At 41.3% G+C, this 15,827-nt stretch overlaps 1 protein-coding gene across 5 annotated transcripts in view; it reads right to left on the bottom strand.

Annotated features, from left to right (window-relative positions):
* NSF (N-ethylmaleimide sensitive factor, vesicle fusing ATPase) overlaps nucleotides 1-14,393 on the bottom strand; it is a 161,449-nt gene extending 147,056 nt beyond the window's left edge. For 2 of the 5 annotated variants that reach the window (XM_008012236.3, XM_073005175.1), the window contains exon 1: nucleotides 13,817-14,095. In XM_008012236.3, coding sequence (XP_008010427.1) covers nucleotides 13,817-14,080 — 264 coding nt within the window. In that variant the 5' untranslated portion in view covers nucleotides 14,081-14,095. The other 3 variants (XM_008012238.3, XM_037993900.2, XM_037993899.2) reach the window with 3 other exon arrangements.
* Between the last annotated feature and the right edge of the window lie 1,434 nt (nucleotides 14,394-15,827).

Raw genomic sequence — 15,827 nt, 5'->3', positions numbered from 1 at the left:
AGCACTTTGGGAGGCCGAGGCAGGTGGATCGCTTGAGATCAGGAGTTCGAGACCAGCCTGGCCAACATGGCAAAACCCCATCTCTACTAAAATACAAAAATTAGCTGGGCGTGGTGGCAGGTGCCCATAATCCCACCTATTCGGGAGGCTGAGGCAGGAGAATCACTTGAACCCAGAAGGCAGAGGTTGCAGTGAGCCAGGATCGCACTACTACACTCCAGCCTGGGCAACAGAGCAAGACTCCATCTCAACAAAACAAAACAAAACAAAATCAAACCCAGAATTGTCATGACAATGTGTTCTTAATTTAACTTTCTGGTGGGTGTGGAGTAACATCTCCCTGAGGTTTTAACTTGTGTTTATCTGATGACTAACGAGGTTGAGCATTTAACATATGTTACAGGTAAGTTCTTTGTGAAATGCCTCTTTGAATCCTTTGTTCATTTTTCCATTGGCTTTCTGTCCTTTCTTTTTATTCTTGATTTGTAGTTCTTTATATATTCCAGGTACAAGTCCTTGTCAAATACATGTATTTCTTTTTTCTTTTTTGAGAGAGAATCTTGCTCTGTCGCCCAGGCTGGAGTGCAGTGGCGCGATCTCAGCTCACTGCAAGCTCCGCCTCCCGGGTTCACGCCATTCTCCTGCCTCAACCTCCTGAGTAGCTGGGACTACAGGCGCCTGACACCACACCTGGCTAATTTTTTGTATTTTTAGTAGAGACAGGGTTTCACCGTGTTAGCCAGGATGGTCTGGATCTCCTAACCTCATGATCTGCCTACCTCGGCCTCCCAAAGTGCTGGGATTACAGGCGTGAGCCACCGCTCCCGGCTGTCAAATATATGTATTTCAAATACCTTCTCCCACTCTCTTCTTTCTCCTCAGTGGCATCTACTATGGAGTGAAATGTGCACTCCCCACTGCCCCCACCAAAATTTATTAGTTGAGGCGCTTCCCCCACCCCAACTATTTTGGAGACAGGGACTTTAGGAGATAATTGAGGTTAAATTAGGTCATAAGTGAAGGGCCCTAATCTGACAGGACTGTGGCTTTATAAGAAAAGGAAGACAGATGGTGAGATCTTGCTGTCTATCTGCCGCACAGACACACGGCAAGAAGCCTGTGTGCAAGCCACAAAGACAGTGGTCACCAAAACACAGTCATACTGGCACCCTGGTCTCAAACTTCCAGTTTCCAGAACTGTGAGAAAATACATTTCTCTTGTTTAAGCCACCAAGTCTACAGCATTGTGTTATGGCAGCCTGAGCAGACTAAGATGGTGTCTTTTGATGAAATCCAATTAATCAATTTTTTTCCTTTGTATCTAGCGCTTTTTGTATTCTGTTTAAGAAATCTTGGCCGGGCGCGGTGGCTCAAGCCTGTAATCCCAGCACTTTGGGAGGCCAAGACGGGCAGATCACGAGGTCAGGAGATCAAGACCATCCTGGCTAACCCAGTGAAACCCCGTCTCTACTAAAAAATACAAAAAAACTAGCCGGGCAAGGTGGCGGGCGCCTGTAGTCCCAGCTACTTGGGAGGCTGAGGCAGGAGAATGGCGTAAACCCGGAAGGCGGAGCTTGCAGTGAGCTGAGATCCGGCCACTGCACTCCAGCCTGGGCGACAGAGCGAGACTCCGTCTCCAAAAAAAAAAAAAAAAAAAAAAAAAAAAAAAATCTTTACCTGTCTCCAATGTTTCTGCCTTTTCTTGTCATTAATTTCCACCTTGCCTACATTATGATCAGATATTATAAAGATATCAGCACCTTGGATGGGGTGTTCAATACTCCTCAATTATTAACATTGTTAATTATATTAAGTCTTCTAAATTAATGCAGTGCAAAAGTACTTTCTGTGCTGTCCAATACAGCAGCCATATAGCAGCCATTATCACATGTCACTAGTAAGCACTTTAAAAGTGGCTATTGCAACCAAGAAACTGAATTTTTAATTTAATTTTCAGCTGTAACCATTTTGTCTTTTTAATTTTTCAATTACTGACAGAGTTTTGAAACTCCTCACCATGGTAGATTTGTCTATTTCATCTTACAATTATGTCATTTTGTTCTTTGTACATTGAGGCAATTATTAGGTTCACACAAGTTTGGAATTGTTTTTACCTTTATGGATAAATAAACCTTTTCTCATTGTCGAGGGACCTATCTCTAGCTATCTCTTGTTTGAAAGATCATATTGTCTCATGCTAATATAGCTAGTTTACCTCCCTTTTGGTTAGAATTTGCCTGATAGACTTTTTCCATCCTTTTGCTTTCTATCTTTCTACATTCATATGTATTAGCTCTCTCTCTCTTGAAAATTATAGCTGGATTTTATGTTGTTTCAGTAAGTTTTTTTGCTTGCTTTTATTTATTTACTTTTTGAGACGGAATCTCACTCTGTTGCCCAGGCTGGAGTACAGTGGCATGATCTTGGCTTACTGCAACCTCCGCATCCTGGGTTCAAGTGATTCTCCTGCCTCAGCTTCCCAAGTAGCTGGCATTACAGGTGAGCACCACAACACCCAGTTAATTTTTGTATTCTTAGCAGAGGCAGGGTTTCACCACGTTGGCCAGGCTGGTCTCGAACTCCTGATCTCAAGTGATCCACCCGTCTCAGGCTCTCAAAGTGCTGGGTTTACAGGCATGAGCCACTGCACCCGGCCTGCTTGTTTTTAAATAATCCAATCTGACATTCTTTGTCTGAATGAAGTATTTAGTCCACCATATATTTGATTTGATTTTTACACTTTATTTTTGCTTCCTCTTTATCTGACCTTTTCTATGTTTTTCACTTCTTCCTTGCCTTTTAAAAATTGTTTTTCTGCTATAAATTATTCCTAATATTTATATTATTTTAGTAGTTACTCTGAAAATACTAATACACACACTTATCAAAATCTAAAGTTAATTGAATAGCTTTACCTTTCTCTTCAACAGTATAAAGATCATAAAACACTTTAACCAGTCTTTTGATTTAGATGCCATTGTTATCAAATATTTAGGTTTTTTTTTTTTTTTTTGAGATGGAATTTCGCTCTTGTTGCCCAGGCTGGAGTGCAAAGGCATGATCTCAGCTCACCGCAACCTCTGCTTCCCAGGTTCAAGCGATTCTCCCGCCTGAGACTCCCAAGTAGCTGGGATCACAGGCATGCGCCACCATGCCTGGCTAATTTTTTTCTTATTTTATTTTTAGTAGACACGGCGTTTTTCCATGTTGGTCAGGCTGATCTCAAACTCATGACCTCAGGTGATCCACCCGCCTCGGCCTCCCAAAGAGCTGGGATTACAGGCATGAGCCACCACATCCAGCCTATTTAGTTCTATTTTTAAAATCTCCACATACATCATTTTATAAAGCCAAGCCAACATTTATTTCAATATATCCACAAATTTATCATTATCTTTACTCTTCAATCCTTCTTAAATCTCAGACTTCACATCAGTGGTCACTTTTTTTTTTAAGCCTTCAGGAAATTGATCCGAATTTCCACTAGTAGGGAAGATCTGACGGTTACAACGTTCAGTATTTGTCTGTTTTAAAGTGTCTAATTTTGCCCCCATTCTTCACAAGATATACAATTCTTGGTTGACAATTATTTTCTCTAAGCATATGGAAAATATTATTCCCTGTCTTATGGCTTTCACTATTATAGACAGGAAATTAGCTGACAGCCCAAATACCTGTTGAAGGTAATATCTTTTTTCTCTGACAGCTTTTAAGACCTCTCTGTGGTATTATGTAGTTTCTTTAAAAAATGTTTAGGTGTGAATTTCTCTTCTTTTTATCCTTTCTAGGATTTTTTAGCTTCCTAAATTTGTAGGTTGTTTTTCATCAGTTCTCTGTCATTCTCTCTTCAAATACTGCCTTTGCTTCATTCTTTTCCATGCCCCTGCTCCCCTGGCCCTGGAATTCTGACTAGACTGAACCTTCTTACTCTACCTTCCGTATTCTCTTAACTCTTTTATTACTTTTCATTTTCTTGCCTCTATACTGCAATTTTTTCAGATCCACTTTACTAAATCTTTCTTTAGCTATGTCTAATCTGTTATTAAATTTGTACACTGATCATTTTTGTATACTTGCTCCTCATTCCTATTTAAAATTTTTTTTTTCTGTAAGCATATTAAATACATGTATTTATAATTTGTGTCTGCTAATTGCAATATGTGAAGTCTTTGCAGGTTCTGATTCTGCTCTTCATTGTTTCTGCTTGCTCTCATTCATTGCATCTTATTTCTTTCTGCATTTTGTGAATGTGAGATCGTATTTCTTACAGCTTTATGTTTAGGAATTTTCTAAATCCTAAGATCAAGATGGGTTCTCCCAAGAAGCTTTGTATTTGCTGCTTTTTAGACATTCTTAGGCATTTTAAGGCATCGTCACTCTTGTACCACTTTTATATTTAATTACTGGCTTAAGATTTTCATACCATCCAGGTAATATAAAATCAGGATTCAAACCTGCATGAAGGTCAGCTTGTGGGTAAAACTTCTCAGGGAATTTCTGTACCCTTCCCATCACCACAAAAGTTTGAGGCAGGAAATTTTCCTTTCTGATCCTTAGACAAGGTAAGTTTATTACTAGTTCTCATTTATTATGATGTATAGCCCCTTGGGGTCCTAGAGGTAGGACGTTCTACCAGAAAACTACCAACTTTTATATTCTGTTCTCTGGGCTTCTTGAGGCACAAGCACAAGTTAACTAGGTTTTCCAAGTAAAGCCATTTGCAAATAATGTCCTCAAGGCAAAAGTACTTGGCTTATATCTCACCTTCACATAGTTTTTTGGCCTGATTATTCCTTACTTTTCAGCCAGCTATCTCCATGCATGTAAGGTTTTTACTTAAAAAATATTTTATCTGCCAGGCACAGCTGCTCACACCTGTAATCCCAGCACTTTGGGAGGCCCAGGTGGAAGAACTGCTCGAGCCCAGGAGTTAGAGACCAGTCTGGGCAACATGGCAAGACCCCATCTCCACACACACAAAAAAAATTTGCTGGACATGGTGGTGTGCACCCGTGGCCCCAGCTACTCGGGAGACTGAGGTGGGAAGATCGCTTGAGCCCAACAGGTCGAGGTTGCAGTCAGCCATGTTCACACTACTGCACTCTGGCCTGTGTGACAGAGCAAGACTCTGTCTCCCCTCCAAAAAAAATTTATCTAGAATTTTAAATTGTTTATTTGGGAAGGTCAGTCAGGGTACCTAATTAACTATACTGCACGAAAATAGCTATGCTTTCTTAAAAGTTTGAAAATCGGATATAGATGAAGGTATTAATGGGAAGAAGACGATAACCTTGAAACCTATCAATAACAAGGTTGAGTATACATTTGGAAAGAAATCTGGAAAAAATATCTTCAACAATTTATAAGGAACTAAATTGGAGAGCTCAAAATACTCAGTGAATGCTTCTCAACTTTAACATACATCAGAATCACCTGGAGAATTTATTGATAGAGAATGCGAAGCCCTACCCCAGGGTTTCTAAATTAGTCAACCTGAAGTGGGAACTGAGAATTTGCTTTTCTAACAAGTTCTCAGATAATGCTAATTTGCTGGTCTGCAGAACCCACTATCACAATCACTGTACTAAGAGAAATAAACTTCATAAAACAGGAACACTGACGGGTTCATTTCATTACCTTCTACAAAAGAAGAGAAGAAATGTGTGGAAATGAGATTTCAATAACGCTCTTGATCCATCTCATCATTTAACTTATACTTAAGTTAATTTGGTGATTGATAAGTAGATTTATTGAAAGATTTATGAAAAAGGACTGCAGTGCAGCAGCTGTTTAAAGCTAGATCTATAATACTAATGATTTAAATAACACAATAAACAACATTATTTACAGTATTCAATAGCTTGGCAGAGAATATCAAAATTCAAACTACAGACATTGTCAGAAGTGACAATTTACTAAGATATTCAGAAACAAATGTCTTGTTCAATCATTCAGGAATCATAATATCCCCATACCAGGCTCTATTCTCAGCAATGGGAACTGTCTGCTATCATCCCACAAAATTGTATCAATATTATTCTCTAGGAGAAAAATAGGCAGGATAATTAAATTTAAAAATTTGACACAGAGGTTCATTGGAAGACTCAGAATTAGTGATAACTGCTAGTTTCATTGCTTGTCAAATCAACTACAAAAATGTTTATCAGCACACAACACTGAAAACACTTTACAACTTTTTAAAAAACCCACCAATGCAGCCCTAAAAGTCTTTATTATGTGGTGATTTTAAAAAGACATGAATCTTGCATTTCAAAAATGACTAACTTATTTCTTACCTGAAATTAATAATTTTCCCATTTCTTCCTCCACCAAAGATCTATATGGCTAGTGCAAATCTATCAGCACTTTAGCAGTTCTTTCTGAATTTAGCAAAAGACCAAAATACCCTGCATTACTCATAAACAGCTGATGCTAATTCATTTGGTTTCAAATCTACGAGGCACAAGTTGTGAGAAATTAACACTTTCAGCTTAAAGTCAAAGAAAAGGAGATCAGGTTCCTAAAGTTATTGAGCTGAATTTTATTGAAGTGCTCTTTGTGGCTGCCCTAATAAAATATAAGAGGAAAAATGTAGGTCAAAAATCAATACTGGTAGGTTAAAAGTGTCTTTAAACAAACAAACAAACAAACAAACAAACAAACAGTCTCGCTCTGTTGCCCAGGCTGGAGTGCAGTGGCACAATTTCAACTCACTGCAACCTCCACCTCTTGGGTTCAAGCTGATTCTTGTGCCTCAGCCTCCCGAGTAGCTGAGACTACAGGCGTGTGCCACCGTGCCCGCTAATTTTTGTATTTTTAGTGGAGATGGGGTTTTGCTATGTTGTCCAGGCTGACCTTGAACTCCTGGCTTCAAGTGATCCACCCGCCTCAGTCTCCCAAAGTGCTGCGATTACAGGCGTGAGCCACCGCGCCTGGCTGTAATGTTCTATTTTTTAAAAGATAAATATCTGAAGCAGGTATCATAATACGTTAACATTTCTTAAACCTCAGTGGTAATCACATGGATATACGTTATTCACTGTACTTTTTGTCATGACTGAAATCTCTTAAAGTGTGTATGAATTATACTCATACAAAAACACTTAGGGCTTCCAGAAATGGTTACATCTACACAAGAAATATTTCGTTTTCACTATAAAAAAATAAGTTGGAAATTAGAAGTTTAAATCACTAGGAAACTGAAGTCAGTAGGTAGCTCTCAGTGCAATATTAAGGGTATCAGTACTAAAATATGAAAGAGTATCTCACTGAGCAATTTTCACTTAAAATACCACAGTCAGAGGACAGATGCTTTAAAAAGCATTACAGCAAGTTCTTAGCGTACTTCCCAATGCAGGTATTTGCAAGGGTTCACTCTTCCGCCACTTCTAGAATTTTCAATGGTTAATATACTTTACCTTATACTTCTGCACCTTAACTTAAATACTTGAAAAAAGAATCATCCTATACATAAATTTCTCTGGGTTTATCTAATGATGCTTTAAAGAATTGCTTTGTTTCCTAAAATTCATTGCATTTGAAGATACTTTTGAAAATACCCACTAAAGTGATATACAAAACCAATAACTACTGCATATAAGACTGCAGAAAGTTGATATACTTTGGAGAGTCAAACTTTCATTTAGGAAATGGATTACCAAACACTTTATAGTATTTGTTTTGATTTGCGGTACTGCACATGAGCTATCCCCAATTTACAGCCTGAGTTCCAAAGTTTCATCTGAAAGTTTATTTGGTAACGATGTCATTCACCCACAAAATGTTACAAATGACTAGGTTTCTAAACAAAGGCTACAAAAGCTTCTGATATTGATACTGATACTGAATATTCTGGCCTGCCCTAGTCAAAACACTGGATTCAATAAACTTTACCTCTAACATCTTTCCATACCCCTTTCAACTCCTAAGAACGTTCTCTCTCGTTGGTTCCTATTTCACATGATCTTACTCCCATCTCTACAAAACAGATTACCTCGACTGGGTTTAAGGACTTATGAAGAAAGAGATCCACTGGTTTTATTTGCATTAAAGTATGTATATTTTCAGAAAGGGACTGCTGAATCTCCAGTAAGTGAGATTTCTGGCAATTTTAAAAGATAAGCATACAAAACAGTTCAGGCACTGTGGAAAACTTTTCTCTTTTTCTTTTCCAGTAGTGGGAAGGTAGTGGTATCTTCTGATGACCTATAAACTGTACACTGAGTAACATCACACATTTTATTCTTTAGCCAATTTCCCAGATATACTATATACGGTGCTTCACTGGTCAGAGAAAGGAGAGAGCAAGACATACAAGTTACTAGTGCTATCAATAGCAACAGTGATATAACAAAAAAAAACTTCAATTACATAGTGAATATAAATCCCACTTACAAGATGATGTCAGAATACCAAAATTAACCAAATCAAAAGTGCAAGAATTCAAAATAAACTGTCCCCCACAAAAAGGAAATATAAATCCATTAAGAGTATCGCAACAGCCGGGCACAGTGCCTCACGCCTGTAATCCCAGCACTGTGGGAGGCCGAGGCAGGCAAATCACTTGAGGTCAGAAGTTCGAGACCAGCCTGGCCAACATAGCGAAACCCCGTCTCTACTAAAAATAAAAAAATTAGCCGGGTGTGGTAGTGCAGGCCTGTAATCTCAGCTACTAGGGACACTGAGGCAGGAGAATTGCTTGAACCCAGTGGGTGGAGGTTGCAGCGAGTCGAGATATCACGCCACTGCACTACAGCCTGGGCAACAGAGCAAGACTCTGTCTCAAAAAAATAAAAAAAAAAAGAGTATTGCAACAACAACAACAACAACAAAATCTGATAAAATTCAACATCCCTTCATGATTAAAACAACTCTCAACAAATTAGGCATAGAAGGAATACATCTCAAAACAATAAAGTCTATATATAACAAACCCGGAGCTAACGCATACTGAATGGGGAAAGGTGAGATCTTTCTTCTAAAAGCCGGAATGAGGCAGGGATGCCCATTTTCACCACTCCTGTTCACCACAGTACTGGAAATCCTAGCCAGAACAATCAGACAAGAGAAAGAAATGAAAGGCATCCAAACTGGACAAGAGCAAGTCAAATTGTGTCTTTGCTGATTATACATCTGTAGGTTTAGAAAACCTTTAAATCAGTAGCATTTCTATACACCAATAATGATCTAGCCAAGAAAGAAATTAAGAAGGCAATCCCATTTACAATAGCTACCAAAAACCTAGGAATACATTAACTAAGGAAGTGAAAGATCTCTACAAGGAAAACTACAAAACACTAATGAAAGAAAATTTTAAAAATCCTATGCTTGTGGAAAGAATTAATATCATTAAAATGACCATATTGCCAAAGCAATCTACAGATTCAATGAAATCCCTATCAAAATACCAATGTCATTCATATGGGACCAAAAAAATCGCTTGAACCCGGGAGGCAGAGGTTGCAGTGAGCCGAGATCACGCCACTGCACTCCAGTCTGGGCGATGGAGCGAGACTCCATCTCAAAAAAAAAAAAAAAAAATCCAGTGATACGAGGAATAAATTCAATGTTTGACAGCTGAGTAGATGACTATACTTAATATATTGGACTCATGTACCCTGACTTGATCACTACACATTATACACATGTAAAAAATTTTTCATGTACTCCATAAATATGCACAAATAAAAGTATTGCAACAAGGTGAACTATATTTGCTAAACATCACTCAGTAATTACTAGAAAATAAAGGCTATCAGAAGAAATGATAGACAATCAGATGGGCCAAAGTTGTTCAGATTTTCCAAAAGGTAGAAGATAGTTTCTGAACATTATTATGTCCAAAAAGTTCTAGGTGAGGTAAACTTAGTCTTCATTACATTCTTGCAACTAAGTTGGTGAACTAGGTAACAGTACCAGGCTGATCTGAGTTCAAATCCTGACCCTGCTTCTTGCTGGCTATGTGAACTTGGCAAGTTACTAAATCTCTCTCTCTCTCTCTGCAAAAAACAAAGATAATACTACCTACTTTGCAGGGTTGTTTTGTTGGGATTAAATGAGATATATCTGTACTTAAGCAACAGTACCCGTGTATTAATGGGTATCAGTCTAGAGACAGGTCACTGGCAGCATATGCTCAAGGGTTATTTCTGACCCTGTCTTATTCTATCCTTTACCAATAACTCAAACGTAGAAACAGAAGTCACGATTATTAAACCTACAGAGCTAACCAAACTGAAAGAGACAGCTATTATGTTTCCTAACATGAAAGAACTAAGAATCCAGATTACCTCAACAAATAGCAGACAGGCAATGACCTAAAAAAATGAATTGTAAAAGGATAAGGTCTTGATTTAGGTTCAATAAAATGGCTCCAAACCTAGAAAGGAGCTAGGGAGCTGATTTTAAAAGAACGTGAGTTTTCATTAACTACAAGCTCAGTTATGAGCCAAGAACGTGATTTACTGTAGAAAAAACACTAATACAATTTTATCTGGCATGAATAATGGTAGTGTCCATCTCAAGAGAATAATAGCTCAAGTACATTCTTCTCTGATCACTGTGTTCCACTCTGGGCACATTTTAGAAGAAAGGTTGACAAAACAGTAACATTAGGTTACTTCCAGAGGAAGGTAGTCTGAATGATTAAGCGTTTGGAATATGAAATATGCTAGGAATTGGGGGATGTTTAACTTGTAAAATAGAAAATCTGAGGAGATATGTAACCTGTATTCAAGTAAATGAATAGCTCGAGTAGCTATTACATGGAAAAAGAATTGCGTTTACACGTTCCATATAGCTTTAAACAGCAGAAATAGTAACTACGTGTAAAAGTTACATGGAACTCCAGATAACAAAGACGTAACATAGCTGTATGACATTATGGGCAAGCTTTAGGGTAATATACCATCTACCACCAGAGTGTTCAGAGATTGATTCATTTTCAACAAAAATGTATTGAGTACCTAAGTCCCAGAAGGTACACAAAGCGCAGTTGATAATGACTAAATAACTTATATGTTCTCTGCTTTTCACTGAGGTGAAGTGGTAGAAGCAAATAACAACATACACTCAAAGTAACAAAACAAAAATCTCTAAGGAGAGGAATACAGTTCTTCAAGGGTATATAACAAACGATCCTTACTTACAATGTGGGGTCAGAATAGGCCTCCCTTGAGTAGCTAAATGATGTCTGAATAGGAGGTAAATGGTTGTGGCAAAGAACGTTACAAAGAAAGGAAACACCACTTGAAGACTTTGCGGTAAGAGAAACTACAAGCTGAAGGAATTGAAAGGCTCATTTATCATATAACCTGAGGACAGAGAGTTGAGAGAGAGAGTGGAAAGAAGCAGGAGCAGAACCACAAAGAGTCTTGAAGGCCTCATTAAGGATTTGGTTTTCTCTAAAAAGTAATGGGATGCTGCTGAGGCAGGGTTTAAGTAGTAATGGGCATGGGAAGGAACAATCAATGTCAGTGTCCAGAATGAACCGGAGGTGGGCCATATGCTCTAAGAAGACTACTTGGGAGGCCGGGCACAGTGGCTCAGGCCTGTAATTCCAGCACTCTGGGAGGCCGAGGCAGGTGGATCACCTGAGGTCAGGAGTTTGAGACCAGTCTGACCAACATGGTAAAACCTCATTTCTACTAAAACACAAAAATTAGCCAGGTGTCGTGGCGGGCACCTGTAATCCCAGTTACTCAGGAGGCTGAGGTAGGAAAATGGCTTGAACCTGGGAGATGGAAGTTGCAGTGAGCCGAGATCGCGCCATTGCACTCCAGCCTGGGTGACAAGAGCGAAACTCCGTCCCAAAAATAAAACCAAAAAAACAACAAAACAAAACAAAACAACTACTTGGAAGCTTCCTGCAGTAGTCCAGACCAGAAATGATGGTAGTCTGGGAAAACGAGGTAAAAATGAAGATGTGGAAAGGTGGACAGACAGGAGATTTTTAGGTTAAAATGACAGAACCCATGTGACCAATCCAGCTAGTCCAGTGGGTGATTTGGATCTAGTTTAAAGCAACCATTCTCCCAAACCAGAGTCTTTAGACCCTAATTAAATACCTTTATGGGGGGCAGGAGCAGAACTCTGACAAATTTTACCAAATTTTACCTCTGTATAGGGCAGAGGAGAGATATAAAGGGTTACCTACCCTCTCCCTCCCCCAGATTCCCAGCCTATATAACTGGGTGGATGACGGTATCATTCAGTGAGATATTCCTATCTCACTGAATAGGTACAGACAGTCCCTGACTTACAATGGTTTCACTTAACATTTTTCAACTTTACAATAGTGCAAAGGTGATAGGCATTCAACAGAAACTGTACTTTGAGGACCTACACAACCATTCTGTTTTTCACTATCAGCACAGCAATAAATGACATGAGGTATTCAACATTTTATAATATAGGTTTATGTTAGATGATTTTGCCCTACTGTAGGCTAATGTAAGTGTTCTGGGGATGTGTAAGGAAGGTAGGATAGGCTAAGCTATGTTATTCGGTAGATGGGGTGTATTAAATGCATTTTCAACTTCTGATACTTTCAGCTTACAATGGGTTTATCAGAAGGTAACTCCATCGTTAAGTTGAGGAGCATCTGCACAAGTTAGGTGGGCTAAGATCCTGGGTTCGGAATTGAAAAAGCTGACTTTCAGGGGCCTTGATTTTAAATAAGCTGTTGGACGTATTAACCTGAAACTTCAAGGGCAGGTCTGGACTGGGGGTAAAATATTGAGAATCACTGCCATATAGACAGTTGTAGCTATGGGCTTAGAAGAGATTGCCTGAGCAGAAAATTGAGAGAAGATGGCCTTTGAGGAATACCAGCAATGAATAACAAAGTAGAGGAGGGTGAGTCCGCAAAAGAGAGGTCTGAGTCAAACCAGGAGCTAGGCATCCAAGAACACATGTAAAGAGTGCTTTCCGTCAAGGAGGCCATGGTCAACAACGTCAAAAGCTGCTGAGACATCAAATAAGGATTGAAAAGTTATTAAGTTGAGGGACAGGTTTCAGTGGGATGATGGGACAGAATCAGACTGCAGTAGGTTGAGGGGTGAGTAGGTGGTAAGCAAATGGAAGACAATAAATATAGACAACTCCATCAAATTTCCTGCTGTAAAGTGGGAAGGGAAAAGGTGACAGCTGTGGGGGTGGGGGAAGGGTTTGTTTTAAGATAGAGAAGCTTGATTATATTAAGAAGGAGCAGATGAATATACAGATAGGGTCTGAAGTATTGGTAGAAGGACTAGCCTTAAAAGGAGAGACCATGGGGAAAAGGAAGAGAAAGAAGCCAAACTAAATGACCTTTAAGATCCCTTCTGACTCTAGCATCTCATGACCTACAAGTCCCTTTAGATAGGGCTTTTGCATATATGCATAAATCTATGCAAACTTATTCAAAAATTCTGGTACAAAGAGATCAGTCAAGCACATCTTTCGCCCCCAGTGACGCAGTTAATGTCCTCAGGTTTATAACCAGTGTAATCTCTGGGCAGGACTCATCCCTTGAGAGCTTTTAGCTCAAGGCAGACTGCAATACAGCACTCAACCAGCTCTATCTCTCCTCGCCAAATCCATCCTACCCAGCAATCCTAAAGCCTAAAGGAGGAAGTAAATTTAAAACCCTGAAACTACAGCATATCCTGCTGCATTGAAAGCGACTGTCATCCATAAAAACAAAACGTGACAGCCCAAATCCATCCTCACTTCAAGCTAAAGCAAATTCCCGCCTGACCCGACAGTTGACAGGTCCCCCAGATGGCAGGGCTCTAACACCAAAAGTCATTGGCACCCCCTCCTCTTTCCCAACGACCTTTAATTTGTGAAGAGCCAGACGTGGGTTCCTGATGATCCTTCCTACACCGCTCGCCCCGAATGCAGCAGACGTGCTCCCGGCAGTTACTCCGGCGCCCCCTAATAAGCCCTCGCAAGGGGGTGCGGAAAGACCCCCAGAGCCAGTCAGAAGGGGCTTCGGCGACCGCGACCCTGCAGCTGTGTGGAGCACGAGGGAAACAAGCCCCAAGGAATGGGAGAGGACGACCGGAGGCGCAGCAGACGCGGGTAACGAGGGGGTCATCTCCCCTCGAGGGGGGTGGAGTTGTTGAGGAGGGCTAATCCTCTGCCACCGCTCCCCTGCTACCCTCGAGTCCCGCTCTGGCCTCGTGCCCCATTGCTCGGATTCACTCCCACTCCCCTGGGGCCTCCTGGACCCCAGAGTGCCCGCGAGCCCGGGGCCCCTGCCTCGAGCCTGGGCTCCCAGACCGGCACTCACCCGGCCCGCCATCTTCGCCGACACGTCCGGCTAGGTGGCTGCAGCTCTGCGTTCGGCAAAGCCCGCCCCCGCCGTGCGCGCGCCCCCGCCGCCCGCCCTCGCGCAGGCGTGCAGCCGCGGTGAGGACGCGCGCGTCCCCGACCGCGTCCCCGGAGTCCTCGCTCCACAGGGCGCGCGCGCGGGGCGGGCATAGCGGCGGCGCCATTTTGGCCGGAGCTGCGGGGCCGCGGCAGGTGACTCCGTTTCCAGCGTGCGCGTCCGCCTGCGGCTCGCTCGAGGGCTGCTCCTGCAAGTCTCATGTCCCCTGGCCGTTCGCGCCGGAATTTGTCGCAAGGGCTTTAATGCTTCGGATCACTTATCCCTTTGCCAGCAGTTGTTCGCCCTCGAATGTCTATCTTGCTCTGTGCTTCCAGACTCTCTTTTTTTTTGTTTTTTTTTTTTGAGACGGAGTCTCGCTCTGTTGCCCAGGCTGGAGTGCAGTGGCGCGATCTCGGCTCACTGCAAGCTCCGCCTCCCAGGTTCACGCTATTCTCCTGCCTCAGCCTCCCGAGTAGCTGGGACCACAGGCGCCCGCCACCACGCCCGGCTAGTTCTTTGTATTTTTTAGTGGAGACGGGGTTTCACCGTGTTAGCCAGGATGGTCTCGATTTCCTGACCTCGTGATCCGCCCGCCTCGGCCTCCCAAAGTGCTGGGATTATAGGCGTGGGCCACCGCGCCTGGCCTCCAGACTCTCTTAAACATGGCCTTGCCGTTGAGAGCACCCGGCGCGTTACCTGGCTTCCCCCCCAGAAAAGATCAGCTCCGAGGAGTTGGTTCTGAGTTCAAATTCTCCATGAATTTTCTCACTTTTCTTTGTAGGCGTACTTGTTTTCCTAGTTGCTGGAATTGTCATCGTTGGCAGTTTTATTTATGTGTAGCCTGGAAAACTCAGTATTTTCTTCAGATTTGAAAGCGAATTGTGATTTTTTTTTTGAATATTTGTCTTTAATAAAGGCAACTTGTATCTTTGACAACCTTTTCATTCCCCAGCGTTGTTTCATTTTAGACACTATACATGGTAGAATCTGAATAAAATATGACCTAAATTTCAGCCTTGTTGAACCTCGATGTTTCCACCATACCATTCCTCCACTGAAATCTCAGAATATCTAACTTCAAGCACCCTGGGAGGAGAAAGATTCTGCCGAATGGATTTCCTTTTGTTTTTATTTACCCCACTATCATATCTCTCTTCATATTTGCGCAAGACAATAGGGAATGATAGGATTTGTTCTCTTTCATTTCTCACAGTTAATTAGAATAAATCGGGTTTTTTTCTCCCCCCAGCATGAGAAAAGAAGGGAAATAACTAGAAGAGCTGAGCATGCATAGTGATTTAAATTTGAGAACTAATAAAATCAGACAGTGACCTGAAGATGAACTAGGGACAGAAGAAAAAATTAACGCCAGCCAGGCAGGGTGGCTCATGCCTGTAATCCAAGCACTTTGGGAGGCCAAGGCGGGCGGATCACCTAAGGTCAGGAGTTCCAGACCAGCCTGGCCAATATGGTG

The sequence above is a fragment of the Chlorocebus sabaeus genome, chromosome 16, assembly GCF_047675955.1.
Source record: "Chlorocebus sabaeus isolate Y175 chromosome 16, mChlSab1.0.hap1, whole genome shotgun sequence".
NCBI classification, from domain to species: domain Eukaryota; kingdom Metazoa; phylum Chordata; class Mammalia; order Primates; family Cercopithecidae; genus Chlorocebus; species Chlorocebus sabaeus.
Note: the sequence above shows the minus strand (reverse complement) of the source record. Positions and strands in the feature narration are given on the sequence as shown.